An 11,469-nucleotide genomic window follows, 5' to 3' on the forward strand; every position below is an offset into this window, starting at 1 on the left:
GAAGAAGAGGAGGAGGAATTTCAGCCCCGGATGATCATAATAAGAAGAGAAGATGATGTGTTAAAGTGTAACAGGCTCTAGGTTTGCGCTTCCATTTACACTTGGATTTTATTTATATGAAATGACTGCTACAGACATAGAAATAAGAGCATACAGCAAGTTTGTTACGTCCAGGACTCGTCACTCTCTTTGGTTTCTATTAGGTTCTAGTTGGCTAGTAATTGGGTTGGGTTGGTACTGCACATGTACAAGGGTGCATTACCATTCTATCCCCCTTTCTGTTCACTAGCGTTATGCATACTAGCGTATTGGCGCCGCAAGCGTAAGGAAATCTGTTACTAGCCTTATCAATTGATCACGAATCATGGTATTTTCTGGGATAACAAATTGTCTCTCCTCTTTCTAATCTTGGCCTTATCCTAAACCTTGCTCCTCCCTCTCCCACCCACCACTGGCTCTACACCCACTATTCGCTGACGCCTGTTTGATTGCCCCCCCCTAAGCCCATTAACCAACATCCCCCTCCCCGACACTTCCCCAGCCTACAGCGCCCAGCGCCCCCCCCCGTGCACTCACGCTCTAACTAGGCTCCACTGCTTTCAGCGCATTGAGCTGTAAACCACCAACAAACCGCCCGGTTATCGTCTCCCCAGAGACAGAAATTTTGACGCCCTCCAGCGACGTCGCCTTCAACAACGACACCCCAAAAACAATCAACACCAGCGTCTTTCATCGTATAAAACACCTGCATTCATCTCAGGCGCTCAAGAATATCATTTTGCAACGTCCGTTTCGTCCAAAAACGGATGTCGCGGCCGTCGATGCTATGACTGAGGTCGGAGCCGCCGATCTATCAAGGCTGCTTCAAACAAAGCGCAATGAGTGCAGGTCAGTATGGGCTCAGACAAAAGAGCCGATTTTTCCGATCGTCAGGATATATTTTTCGGGCTGCTAACTTGCCTCAGTTCAATTGTGACGTCGCGGAAGCGCAAGCTGCGCGAGCTGTTCGCAGTTGCGACACAGTCCGAGGGTCTCCCACACCCAGTCTTGACCAACCCCGACGCGCCGACCACAACACCAGCCGAATGGCAGTTCTTGCAAGCCAACGATATCATCCAGTACGTCCTGCGATACCATTGCGCGTTTTTCCAAATTGATTTGCGCGCGTGTCGGTCTGCCAATATATATAATGTACTAACATGGATACAGAGGCAAGACGCTGAACGAATCCAGTATCCCAGCGAGACCAACAATCTCTCTCGAACTCTTCAAAAAGTCTCTGACAAAAGCCATATTCATTGCGCCCGAGCCCGCGCCGAAACGGACGCTCGAGGATGCAAGCAAACCTGAGATTGCGAATGTGCAGGACAAAGAACAATCTAATGGAACTTATCCACCTCCCAAAGTTGGTGATGCGCCTCCAAAACGAACGCCGAGCCCTCCGCCTTCGACAGATCCCGCTACGACCGACAAAGCGGGCTCTCTCCCTACACCGACAAGCCAGCCTGTACCCCTACCTGAGGATGCGATTGTAGAGCCGACCTCGACGACCAGTCCTGTTACCCAAACCGCTGCTGACACCAATGCAAATTCAAAATCGAAAGCGGAGGATATACCCAATGCCTTAGAGGTCTCAGACACGCCTGCACCACGTCAGCCTCAAGTTACTTTTGAATCGGGGACAAAGGGAGAAAATGCTGGGCCAGGGGCATCAACGGCGGAGAAAACAAGTCGAGGGCCCAGTACTTCATCTGATACTAGAGGTGCCGCGTTGACAGTCAAGCCACCCACAGATGCCACCCGTGCGCCTGATGCCTTGTCTTCACCTGGTTCAACTGCACAAAGCGCAACTACGCCCGCGGTTCACGACGATGCTTCGACAGACACAAGCCCAGAGCACGAGGGACCACAGTTTGTGGAGCCAGCTGAAGAGAAACAGACCGGGGATGAGGTAGAGGAGGGGGTTAACGAGAAAGATGAGAAAGAAACGAGTGATGATGTTGGGGCTACTTTGAGCCAAGACTTACAGAATCGTGTGCTGGAAGCACCCCCTGACTCTGCTGAAGCTCAATTGCTGCAGGAATCTATACGATCGAGTGTTGCGGCGGAGGCAGCGGCAACAGCAGCGAGTCCTAGTCACCAAACAGAACCCGTAACTTCAGCGCCAGTTTCGGAAGATGTTGATATGTCGGGTGCCGATGATGTTATTGTTCAGCCGACTGCAATCAATGCTAACGAACAAGTCAAAGAAGACAGTACTCAAACTAAATCTGATATCGATATAGCACGAGCCAACTCATTTGAGAACTCAGATGAAGTGCCAGGCATTAAAGAGATTCCAGACAGCCAAGAGGAGCCCCCTGAGCAGATGGATGTGGACGTCCCTGAGCCCAAAGCAACCGTTCAAGCTCAAACTCAAAGTCAAGAGGTCAAATCAGATGGGAGTACACAGGCTACCGAGAAAGCCCCGTCAACACCTACGCCAGCGCCCATTTCTGATGTTGCCACTGTACCTGTGGAGTCGGCACCCAAAGAGTCCCCCCAAAAGGTTGAGCGCGCTGTTACCAGAGTGTCCTCCGGAGCCATGCGCCCAAAGTCAGTCAGCGAGATTGTCGGTGCAACTCCTCGACAAACCCCGACCGTAGAGCACACTTCGACCAACAAAAGCCTGGACAATCAATTGACCCCCTTGACTTCGACACCCAAATCGCCAAGCTTAAGACATCGCCATATCTCAGCTCATCAAAGGCAGAGGTCACGAAGCCAGCCCTCGACCGTTGTTTTCGGAAAGCAATCCAAGAAAGCAGACGAAAGGTCAATAGTGGCCAGCCAGCGCGATCCGATCATACCGACAGAGGACTACTACACTCCCCTTTTCGTCCAGGGATTCGCTGGCAGCTCCTCCTGGATGCAGCCCATCGAGAAGATCTTGTACACAGCCAACAAGACCGTGACTACCCCTGATGCCAATCTTGCCATTCAGGACCATCAGGCTTGTAAAGTTCTGCGCCGGGTTTACCACCTACAGCAGCATGACAAATGGTCTCTACGACAACCCAAGCGCTGCCCTGAGCCAACACGCCCCCCGTCGCACTGGGATGTCATGCTCCAAGAAATGAAATGGATGCGAACTGATTTTCGAGAAGAACGCAAATGGAAAAGGGCTGTTGCAAAAAATCTTGCATATGCTTGCGCAGAATGGCACGAATCTACCCCCGAAGAGCGAAAATTGATGCAGGTTCCTGCTGTGATACCTCCGAAGGCACAGCCTGCCCCCGACGTTTCGATGGGTGATGTTGAGGGCGAAAATCAACTCACACCTGATCTCATCTCAAGCGGAGATGTCGAGTCTATTGACAACCTGGATGATTTAACTGAGGATTTTCCTGAGACGATAGCACCGTCCGCCATCTTCTCTCTGCAAGACGACGACGTTATCTTTGGACTTCGTCGAACAGCTGCTGCAGACCAACTTCTGGAGGAGCTACCCATGTTTGGAAAGCCTCTCCAGGTTCCCAAATTTGACCTTACAGGTCCTGAATGGGATCCTGATGCTCATTGGCGACGACCAGCTCTACCACTGAGCAAGTATGTTGAAGGTCACATGAAGTTGGTTTCAGATGGTCCGCCAAGGAAGCGCAGCCGATATGATTACCAGAACGAGGATTCGGATGACGAGGGTGAGGCTGGTTTTGTTAGCAGTGATCCTTCACCCAGTCTTCCTCTACCACCAGCTACTGATGAGGTGGCCCTATTTAATCCCGAGATGAAGCATATTCGCGATCGCCTCTATGTTGGCCATCAGTTCCGACCGCCTTCGGAATATCCGATGCCGTTACAGAGCTTTTTCGAATGCAGAAGCCCCTCTCAGTGGACAATTAACGAGGATGATGAACTTCGAAATCTTGTCCGGGAATACTCTTACAACTGGTCCCTTATTGCCAGCATGTTGGCACCCAAATCTCGCTTTACTTCGGGTGCTGAGAGACGGTCCCCGTGGGAATGTTTCGAGAGATGGATTTCTCTCGAAGGACTTCCAGCCGATATGTCCAAGACTCAATATTTCAAAGCCTATACAGGACGTATCACCGCAGCCCAGAACTTCATTGCACAGCAAAACCAGCTCGTGGCACAGCAAATCAACCCAGCCAATGGCGCAGTTACCCCTGGACGGAGACGACCTCCGTCAACTCCCGTCAGAGTGGAGAGACGACGGAATCAGAAGCACCTCACACTTCTTGACGCAATGCGTAAGCTGGCGAAGAAACGGGAGACAGCTGCTCAGAAGCAACAGCACACAGCTTCGCAGAATGCAGCCAATAAAAAGGTTAATGATCCTGCATCACAACGCACCAACAAGACACCGAGAGAATACAGCATCTTGCGACATGAGCGAGACCAAGCCCTGGCAGAAAAGATGGCGCAGTATGCGTCAAGGCAAGAAGCTCAAAGACGAGTAAGTACTACACATCAGAACAGAAGTACAAAGCTGACATCCTCTCAGGCTGCCTTGCAAGCCAGGGCTCAAGGTCAAGCTCAGATGGCTGGCACTCCTGGAGCTGCGCAGGTCGGTCAGAACTCAGCTCAAGCCGCTGCCGCTGCCGCCGCCGCCGTGGCAGCAGCCAATGGAATGAATGGTGTTGGCCGACTTAATGTACCTAATCAGCTTGCTGTTGCCGCCGCCGCCGCCGGCCAAGCTCGTCCTAGAATGCCCATGCAATCTCCTGCTGCCAATGGCATGGGGGGTGTTCCGTCTCAAATGGCTGGCGGGCTCGTTCCACCTAATCAGATGACGAGTGCGCAACAAGCCCAATTGCAGGCAATGCAGGGACAACACAACCGCATGCCCATGCCAAACCCTCAGCCTGACGTCAACTTGATGATGCGTGCCCAGCGCATCTCCGAACAACAACGTCTGGCACAGATGCAGCACGCCCAAGGCGGCCCTGGCACCCCTGGCCAAGGGGCGAACGGTTCCCAGCAGAGTCCCCCCTTGAACATGCGAAATGGTGTCAACAGCATCAACGGAGCCAATACAATGAACCAGCAGAACTTCATAAATAACGCCCAGGCTATGATGGCACAGTTCAACTCCGGTAATCTCGGCTCACCACAGGCCAATGGCCTTCATATGCCGGCTGGTCCTGCTGGCTCAATAGCCCCACGACCACAAGCACAGCTCCCCCCTAGCATTGCCGCTCAGCTTGTTCAGCTCGAGGCCCAGTTTCGTACTAAGAACCCGACCCTACCCCCTGATCAAATTCGCCAAATGGCAACAGAGCATCTGACACGCCTTATGATGGCTCAGCGCACTGCTATGAACTCTGCTGCTGGTACGGCGAACGGCCAAGGCGGACTTGCTGCTAGCATCGCCGCTACGACAAGCCCTCACCAATACGCCGCGCTGCTTCGCCAACAGCAACAGCAGCAGGCAAGTCAAGCGGCTGGTAGCCCTGGACAACAACACCAGCAGCTTCACCAGCAGCATCAACAAGCGAAACAACAGCAGCCTCAACAGCAGCAACAAGGTCAAGGGCAAGCCCAGGCCCAAGCTCAGCAGCAGCAACAAGCTCAGCAACAGCAACAGAGGCAGGCAAGCGGCAGTGCTACACCGTCAGCAGGCTAATCGTACAAAACGGGCAAAATAAAAGAATGTTTCTTGTTTGGGTTCTAGAACCACTGGTTTGGTTGGTGCATGGGAAGCGATGAATATTGGTGTTGATCTTGTCATGAAAAAAGCGTGCAGGCAAAAGAAGGGGCATCATTCTGGTTCTGGTTGTACAGTTGCTTACCCTTTTTATGTATGAGCAACGGATGGTTGGTATGGCATATTCGTGATGAGTTGGAGATCATCTGTAGATACATTTTATTAATTATTCGAGGCGTGAAATAGGCGTACCATTACGCCAAGCCTCGAAGTCCTCGTCTGTTCAAGGCGATTTTTAAAAAAAAAACACCACCCTCATATGCAATTGCATTCACCATCTCGCGCATCCGCAAGTGACACGATGAATAGGAAATACGAGCACAAGATAGAATAAACACATCATTTATCTAACATCAATGCCATGTCTATACTAATGAAACCCAACGCCGTTCATGCACATAAGATGATACAGCCCGCCTCGACGCGGGAATCTCATGAATATCCATCATTCACTATATCTCACTCAGCTTGGTCCACCGTGCCCGCCCCTAGAGCTATCACCTTGAAGCAGTAGCCTGGGCTTGATGAAGTCCTCGTCTAGATGGTGGAACACACTGGCAGGATCCTCCGAGGACCAGAGCTGTCGGAGGGCATTGGTTGCTGTTATAGGTTGGCCACCGGGTGTCTCTGTCGTGGGAGTTGCATATGCACTGTCTACTCGAGATGGAGGAGCGGTGCTAGCCCGTGGCAGTGGTGATCGTCGGGCTGGCGGAGGCAGGTCGGAGACGTCAATATCGCTACCAATGTCGGAATCATCGTTATGGCGAAGGAGATCAGATCGCTCCGGGATAGAGTTCTTTCGACTCTTGCTAACAGGGCGGCCACCAGTGTGCGGAGACGAGGCGCCTGAGACATAACTAGCAGACTGGCCAGCCTCGAGACTGCCAAGGGCGACGCTGCCATTCCGGCGAGGATTATATCCGATCCCTGTTCCTGAACGCTTGACCTGAAGGCCTCCGCCAAAGGTCTCGATATCGAACTCATCGTCACTGTCGACTTCTTCAACAACGCCAGTCCGAATACCCAGGATCTCAAGCATTCGAGCAGTCGTACCACCAAAAATGATGACAGTAAGCACGACAACAACCAGAACAGTAGCTCTAAGTGCGGGCGCGTTGTCGCCAGTGAGCAAAGCAGCAAGCGCCACGCCGACAGCTCCACGGAGGCCAGCCCAGTAGAGCATGGCCTGGTAGTTGTAGGGCAGCTCATCGCCAACCTCTTGACCGCGTCTGCTGGCGCGATATCGGATGAACCAGTTAATAGCCTTGGACAAAGGGAATACAGCGACCCATCTGGCAGCACAGACAGCCAGAATAGTGACAATGATGAGAGGCGGCTGGAATGAAAGGTTGTTGTCTGTGAACAAAGCCAGCCCCAGGTAAATGAATATGAAGTTCTCAGACAACTGCGATAAGATCTGAAAGATGAACTTGGTAGTGAGTTGAGTTCGGCGTGACATGTTGAAATAGGCATAGTGCTTAAGTGTAATCCCGCAGAAGAGCAGCGACACAATACCTGCATGGAAATTAGAATGTGTGTAGCACAAGCCAAGACTGGAGTAACATACCAGACATATGAAGGCCGTGAGAGAAGAAGTAAGTGGCGTAGGCGATCAAGACAATCAAACAACTCTCAATCTTGGGAATACGGCGAAGGTAGGTAAACTTAAGCAGCAAAGCAGTGCCCACGCCAACAATGAAGCCAATAAACATGCTGCAGAAGAAGACGAGCAAAAAGATTCCTGTACCTTCGAAGAAGCTGACGATGCCAAGATTAGCAGCCTCGCCCTTCTTGTACTTCTGCGCAGTTTCGAAAATGACAATGGCAATAGCATCATTGAGAATCGACTCTCCAAAGATGATGGTATACAGCTTGGGGTCAACCTTGTAGGTGTTGAAGATTGCGAGAATAGTGACAGGGTCAGTGGCGGAGAGAGTTGCGCCCACGGAAATCGCATCGACAAAGGTCATGCCCAGCGATCCGGGGAGGAGTGTAAAGATATACAGGATCAAGCCAATAACGACAGCCGACAGAAAGGTTCCAGCAAAGGCAAAGGTCAAGATGGTACCAATGTTGCGGAAGAAGTTGGCCTGATGTAGCTCATAACCCGAGGATAGAATAATAGGTGGCAGAAGAAGGTTGAAGAAGATTTGGTAGTCGAAACTGATCATGTTGCGAATAGAGTCGCCAGAAGCTATCATCAAGACAAGCCCAACAACCATTCCTGCAAGGAGAAGACATGTAAGCCATTGATCCCCGGTAGTTGATTTCAGGGAGCGCACCAGCAAAGATGGATATAACCGTTTCATGTATAGCAGTGACCTTCTTCATCTGCAGCATATAGCTTGTGAAGAAAGCAATAATGAGCAGCATAATCGAGATGAAGAGCGCCCATGCCGCGAACAATTCCTTCTGAGCAGAGTCACCCTCTGGAGGTCATCGTCAGTATTTCTTGTGGTGAGTTGTCTCTTTTCGAATGGGAAAACGCACCCTCAGGATCGCTCTCTTCATCGGTCGCTCGCTCTATGTTCGATTCGTCAGTCTCACGTTGCGGAATTAGAGTCGGGCTCCATAGGTGATGAATAGCGTACTAAGGAGCTGGAAGCCCATTCCAACGAGTCTTGCGGAAGCCATTGTATTTGCGTCGTCTCCGTCTCTTTGCGATAATTTAAAGCCGTCGCGATCGTCCAGATCAAGTGGGAAACCCTTTGCGCGAGCCTCGTAAGCTGCGGCACTGGAACATTCGCAAGGGAGCGCGAGTATCGAGAGGAAGCGGTATTGGAACCGCAGGACGAATTACTGTAGATGGTGTTGCTGCTGCTGCTGCTGACGACGTCGACACGAAAGAAGAGCCCAGGCAGCGAAATAGCGAATGTTGGAGGGAACAAGTTGGCGTGCCCTGGTCTGGGTATGCGATAGGAAGCTAGAGGGATACTACCTAAGGTTAAGGTAAGGTAAGGTAATGGAACTAAGCTAAGTGCAAGGTGGGCCGAGCAGCCAAGATAGGTACACCAGATGAAAGGCGACAGCTTTCAATAGATCAAGACTCTGATTGGCTCATCTTTCATGCAAAGGATATTACCTACCAATCCGAGTTGTCGTTCACGTCTAGGCCGAGTTGATCAAGGTAGTTAACCTCTAAACATCTCTAATTCGAAGACATGTGCTGACTGATAGGAAGTCAACTGTAAATACTGTTTCCCCAGATAAATTCTATTAGCACTGAAGAGAAAGATGACGTAAGATCATTCTACCATGAAGTTGTCATGATATGCCTTGTCTCCTGCATGTAGTATAACCCATCATGCTAGGTAATACCAACCTCGGGACTTGAAACAAAGAAACAAGCAAACATATCCAAACTCGGGGTCTAGTTTGCTTTCAACTCGTACAGCATTGGACCCCATGTAAAGTAGGTGGTTTTGCTAACCAACCATCGCTGGCTTCGTGGTCTACCTAATCGAAAAACTCACAGTCCTTGATTATCAGTTCCATCGATTGCATCCATGGACGCTAGCGGGGCCGTTGGTGGGGGACAGGGTCTCCTGTTGAGGCTCTTCAGCAGGTCCATCCACTAATCATACTGAAATTTAGCTCCTGGAGGGGCCGGGCCCCGGAGCCTATGCACTTAACTATTTGAACCCCGTATTCGAAAGCCTTCACTTCCACTGGAAGCTGTCAACTTCACAACCTAAGTTAGCTGAACAACTCCGCCGTCGCGTCTACGACGTACATTGAAAATTACATACAACGTCGATCACGCGCATAATCTGTAGGAGCACTCGCGATCACGATGTATCACCTCGCCAAAGGCATTTACCTCTATGCGACCAGCAAAGAAGGTACTTTCAACACCTCATGATTTCTTCCCTTGAACGCTAACCTCGCTATCTTGCTAGAATACTCTGTAATTCTTCTAGGTCTTGACAATGCCGGCAAAACCACCTTTCACGAACAAGTCAAGTCCATGTTCCTACCAAATAGACCCGACCCGAAGCTCAAGACAGTACCCACCGTAGGCCAGAACGTTTCGACGATACCCCTACAAGACATGTACCTCAAGCTTTGGGACGTAGGCGGTCAGCACTCGCTCCGAAAGCTCTGGGAGAGTTACTATGCAAGCTGCCATGCTATAGTCTTCATCATCGACAGCACAGATATTGGCGACGGAAACATTGAGCATGAAGAGAACGTTGGCAGACTGGAGGAGTGTCGGCTAGTCCTCGAGGACGTCCTACAACACTCTGAAACTGAAGGGGTACCACTGCTAATTCTAGCAAACAAACAGGATCGCGAGGATTGTGTCGAGACAATACGCATCAAGGAGGGTCTAGTAAAGAAGGTTATGGAGGGAGACAAGGGCTCCGCTGTCCGCGACTCTCGTGTGCTGGCCATGAGTGCTCTTACTGGCGACGGAGTCCGAGAAGCTATCGAGTGGGTAAGGACAAGAGTACAATGGAACAAAGAGTCTCGACCGCCTGTGATGCGGTAGTTTCTAACATGAGTGGCCTTTATGTGCGATCACTAGAGCTTATGAGCTACGACAGTACCTGGGTTGGCGTATGTATCGGAGTTTGTATGGAGCATCAGTAAATCACTGCATAGCCTTGAAGCACGGGAAACACTGGGCGAACATTTTGCGGGGTATCATGGTTTCTATTTTCCTCTGGGTTTATTGCTTTTCTTGGTATTAAGTTGCAGATGTTAGCCTCACCTGTCATTCTCGGCTGTCAACTCTGCCATGAGCCCTCCTTTGTCCCTTCGCTTTGCGTCCTCAGCCAGCTTACTATCCACTAGGTCAGATAGCTCCTTAGATCGGTTGAGTGCTCCTTGAGCACACTGGATGAAGAGTGGTGCGTCAAGAGAAGTTCCTCCCAGTTTGGCAATCTGACAAATCTCGCCATGCTTGTTGAGACTGTATGTGCAGTGAGAAATTCGCAGTTGCTCCTCAAGCCAGTTGGTATCAACGAGGACTTGGCTTCCATCTTCGCCAAAGAAGCTGAAGGTGACACAGAAAGGGGAGTGTAGCCAGCTTAGAGGCACGGGCTCTCGCTCAGCAGGTGTGTAGATGGTGAGGTTTTCTCCCTCGATGCTGGAATCAGGCTTGCGGAAATGTCGAAGAGCTGCAACAACTGCTAAACAAGCCGCGTCTGTGAGGTTTCCGTCATGCGTGAGGACGTGAAGATCGACTCTGATAGACCAACATTTCTGGCCGGCGATGAGGCATAGTGATTCGGTGTCTAGCGCACCAGATCTTCTGATTGTTTTCTCGAGAAGCCTGGAGAGAAGAACCTCCTCGAGCGAAGGGCGGTTGACCTCATATGAAGGGGCAACCATGGGACTGAGTTCTGATGTGATTGTGAAAACTCCGTCAAAGGGACGGTCTGAGTATGGCACGGTGACTTCTGCTGAGACTTTTGCTAGAACTCTAAGAGTTTTATTAGCAAGAGCTATATATCACTAAGATATAATAGTGAAATACCTTGTTTTTCCATACTTGACTTCCGCAACTCCATATTCATCTCCAAAGGTGAGTTCAAGAGGTCGAAACTCGTCGAATTTGCGCCCGTCTAATCGCAAACCTTCATCGAGAGCTCGGGTGACAAAAGTCCTCTCAGGAAGAGAAGGTTCAGCTTCACGAGGCATGATTGACTATTATTTTTGTGTGAATATTTCGTGACAGGAAATGCTGTGTTTATAAACTGCCAAAGCGTAACAGACAGAGAGAAACATTGAAGAAATTCTGCCGGGCGGTGAGGCGC

The 11,469-nt window shown here is 50.6% G+C and overlaps 4 protein-coding genes across 8 annotated transcripts; 2 read left to right on the forward strand and 2 right to left on the reverse strand.

Annotated features, from left to right (window-relative positions):
• Positions 1-411: 411 nt before the first annotated feature.
• Positions 412-5,984, forward strand: FOIG_05164 (chromatin modification-like protein VID21). Of its 2 annotated transcripts, XM_031203650.1 has the most exons (4): positions 412-888; positions 966-1,118; positions 1,210-4,456; positions 4,505-5,984. In XM_031203650.1, exons 1-4 carry the CDS (start codon positions 827-829, stop codon positions 5,624-5,626), a joined length of 4,584 nt encoding a protein of 1,527 aa, XP_031067229.1. In that variant the 5' UTR covers positions 412-826; the 3' UTR covers positions 5,627-5,984. The 2 variants fall into 2 exon arrangements, with proteins under 2 accessions (XP_031067229.1, XP_031067228.1); XM_031203649.1 differs by having other exon boundaries at positions 412-1,118.
• FOIG_05165 (CPA1 family monovalent cation:H+ antiporter) lies at positions 5,940-8,814 on the reverse strand. 4 transcript variants are annotated; one of them, XM_031203651.1, is made up of 5 exons: positions 8,299-8,814; positions 8,198-8,230; positions 7,990-8,136; positions 7,275-7,931; positions 5,940-7,222 (listed from the first exon to the last, which is right to left on the reverse strand). In XM_031203651.1, exons 1-5 carry the CDS (start codon positions 8,339-8,341, stop codon positions 6,171-6,173), a joined length of 1,932 nt encoding a protein of 643 aa, XP_031067230.1. In that variant the 5' UTR covers positions 8,342-8,814; the 3' UTR covers positions 5,940-6,170. The 4 variants fall into 4 exon arrangements, with proteins under 4 accessions (XP_031067230.1, XP_031067233.1, XP_031067232.1 ...); XM_031203654.1 differs by having other exon boundaries at positions 5,967-7,222; positions 7,275-8,136; positions 8,299-8,657; XM_031203652.1 differs by having other exon boundaries at positions 5,968-7,222; positions 7,990-8,230; positions 8,299-8,647.
• A 506-nt stretch (positions 8,815-9,320) lies between these two features.
• On the forward strand, positions 9,321-11,116 carry FOIG_05166 (ADP-ribosylation factor like protein 1). The gene is made up of 2 exons (XM_031203655.1): positions 9,321-9,549; positions 9,607-11,116. The coding sequence occupies exons 1-2, from the start codon at positions 9,501-9,503 to the stop codon at positions 10,197-10,199; spliced, it is 642 nt and encodes a 213-aa protein (XP_031067234.1). The 5' UTR covers positions 9,321-9,500; the 3' UTR covers positions 10,200-11,116.
• On the reverse strand, positions 9,740-11,448 carry FOIG_05167 (exosome complex component RRP45). The gene is made up of 2 exons (XM_031203656.1): positions 11,190-11,448; positions 9,740-11,135 (listed from the first exon to the last, which is right to left on the reverse strand). The coding sequence occupies exons 1-2, from the start codon at positions 11,351-11,353 to the stop codon at positions 10,418-10,420; spliced, it is 882 nt and encodes a 293-aa protein (XP_031067235.1). The 5' UTR covers positions 11,354-11,448; the 3' UTR covers positions 9,740-10,417.
• Between the last annotated feature and the right edge of the window lie 21 nt (positions 11,449-11,469).

This window comes from Fusarium odoratissimum (genome assembly GCF_000260195.1).
Source record: "Fusarium odoratissimum NRRL 54006 unplaced genomic scaffold supercont1.6, whole genome shotgun sequence".
In the NCBI taxonomy this organism is placed as follows: Eukaryota; Fungi; Ascomycota; class Sordariomycetes; order Hypocreales; family Nectriaceae; genus Fusarium; species Fusarium odoratissimum.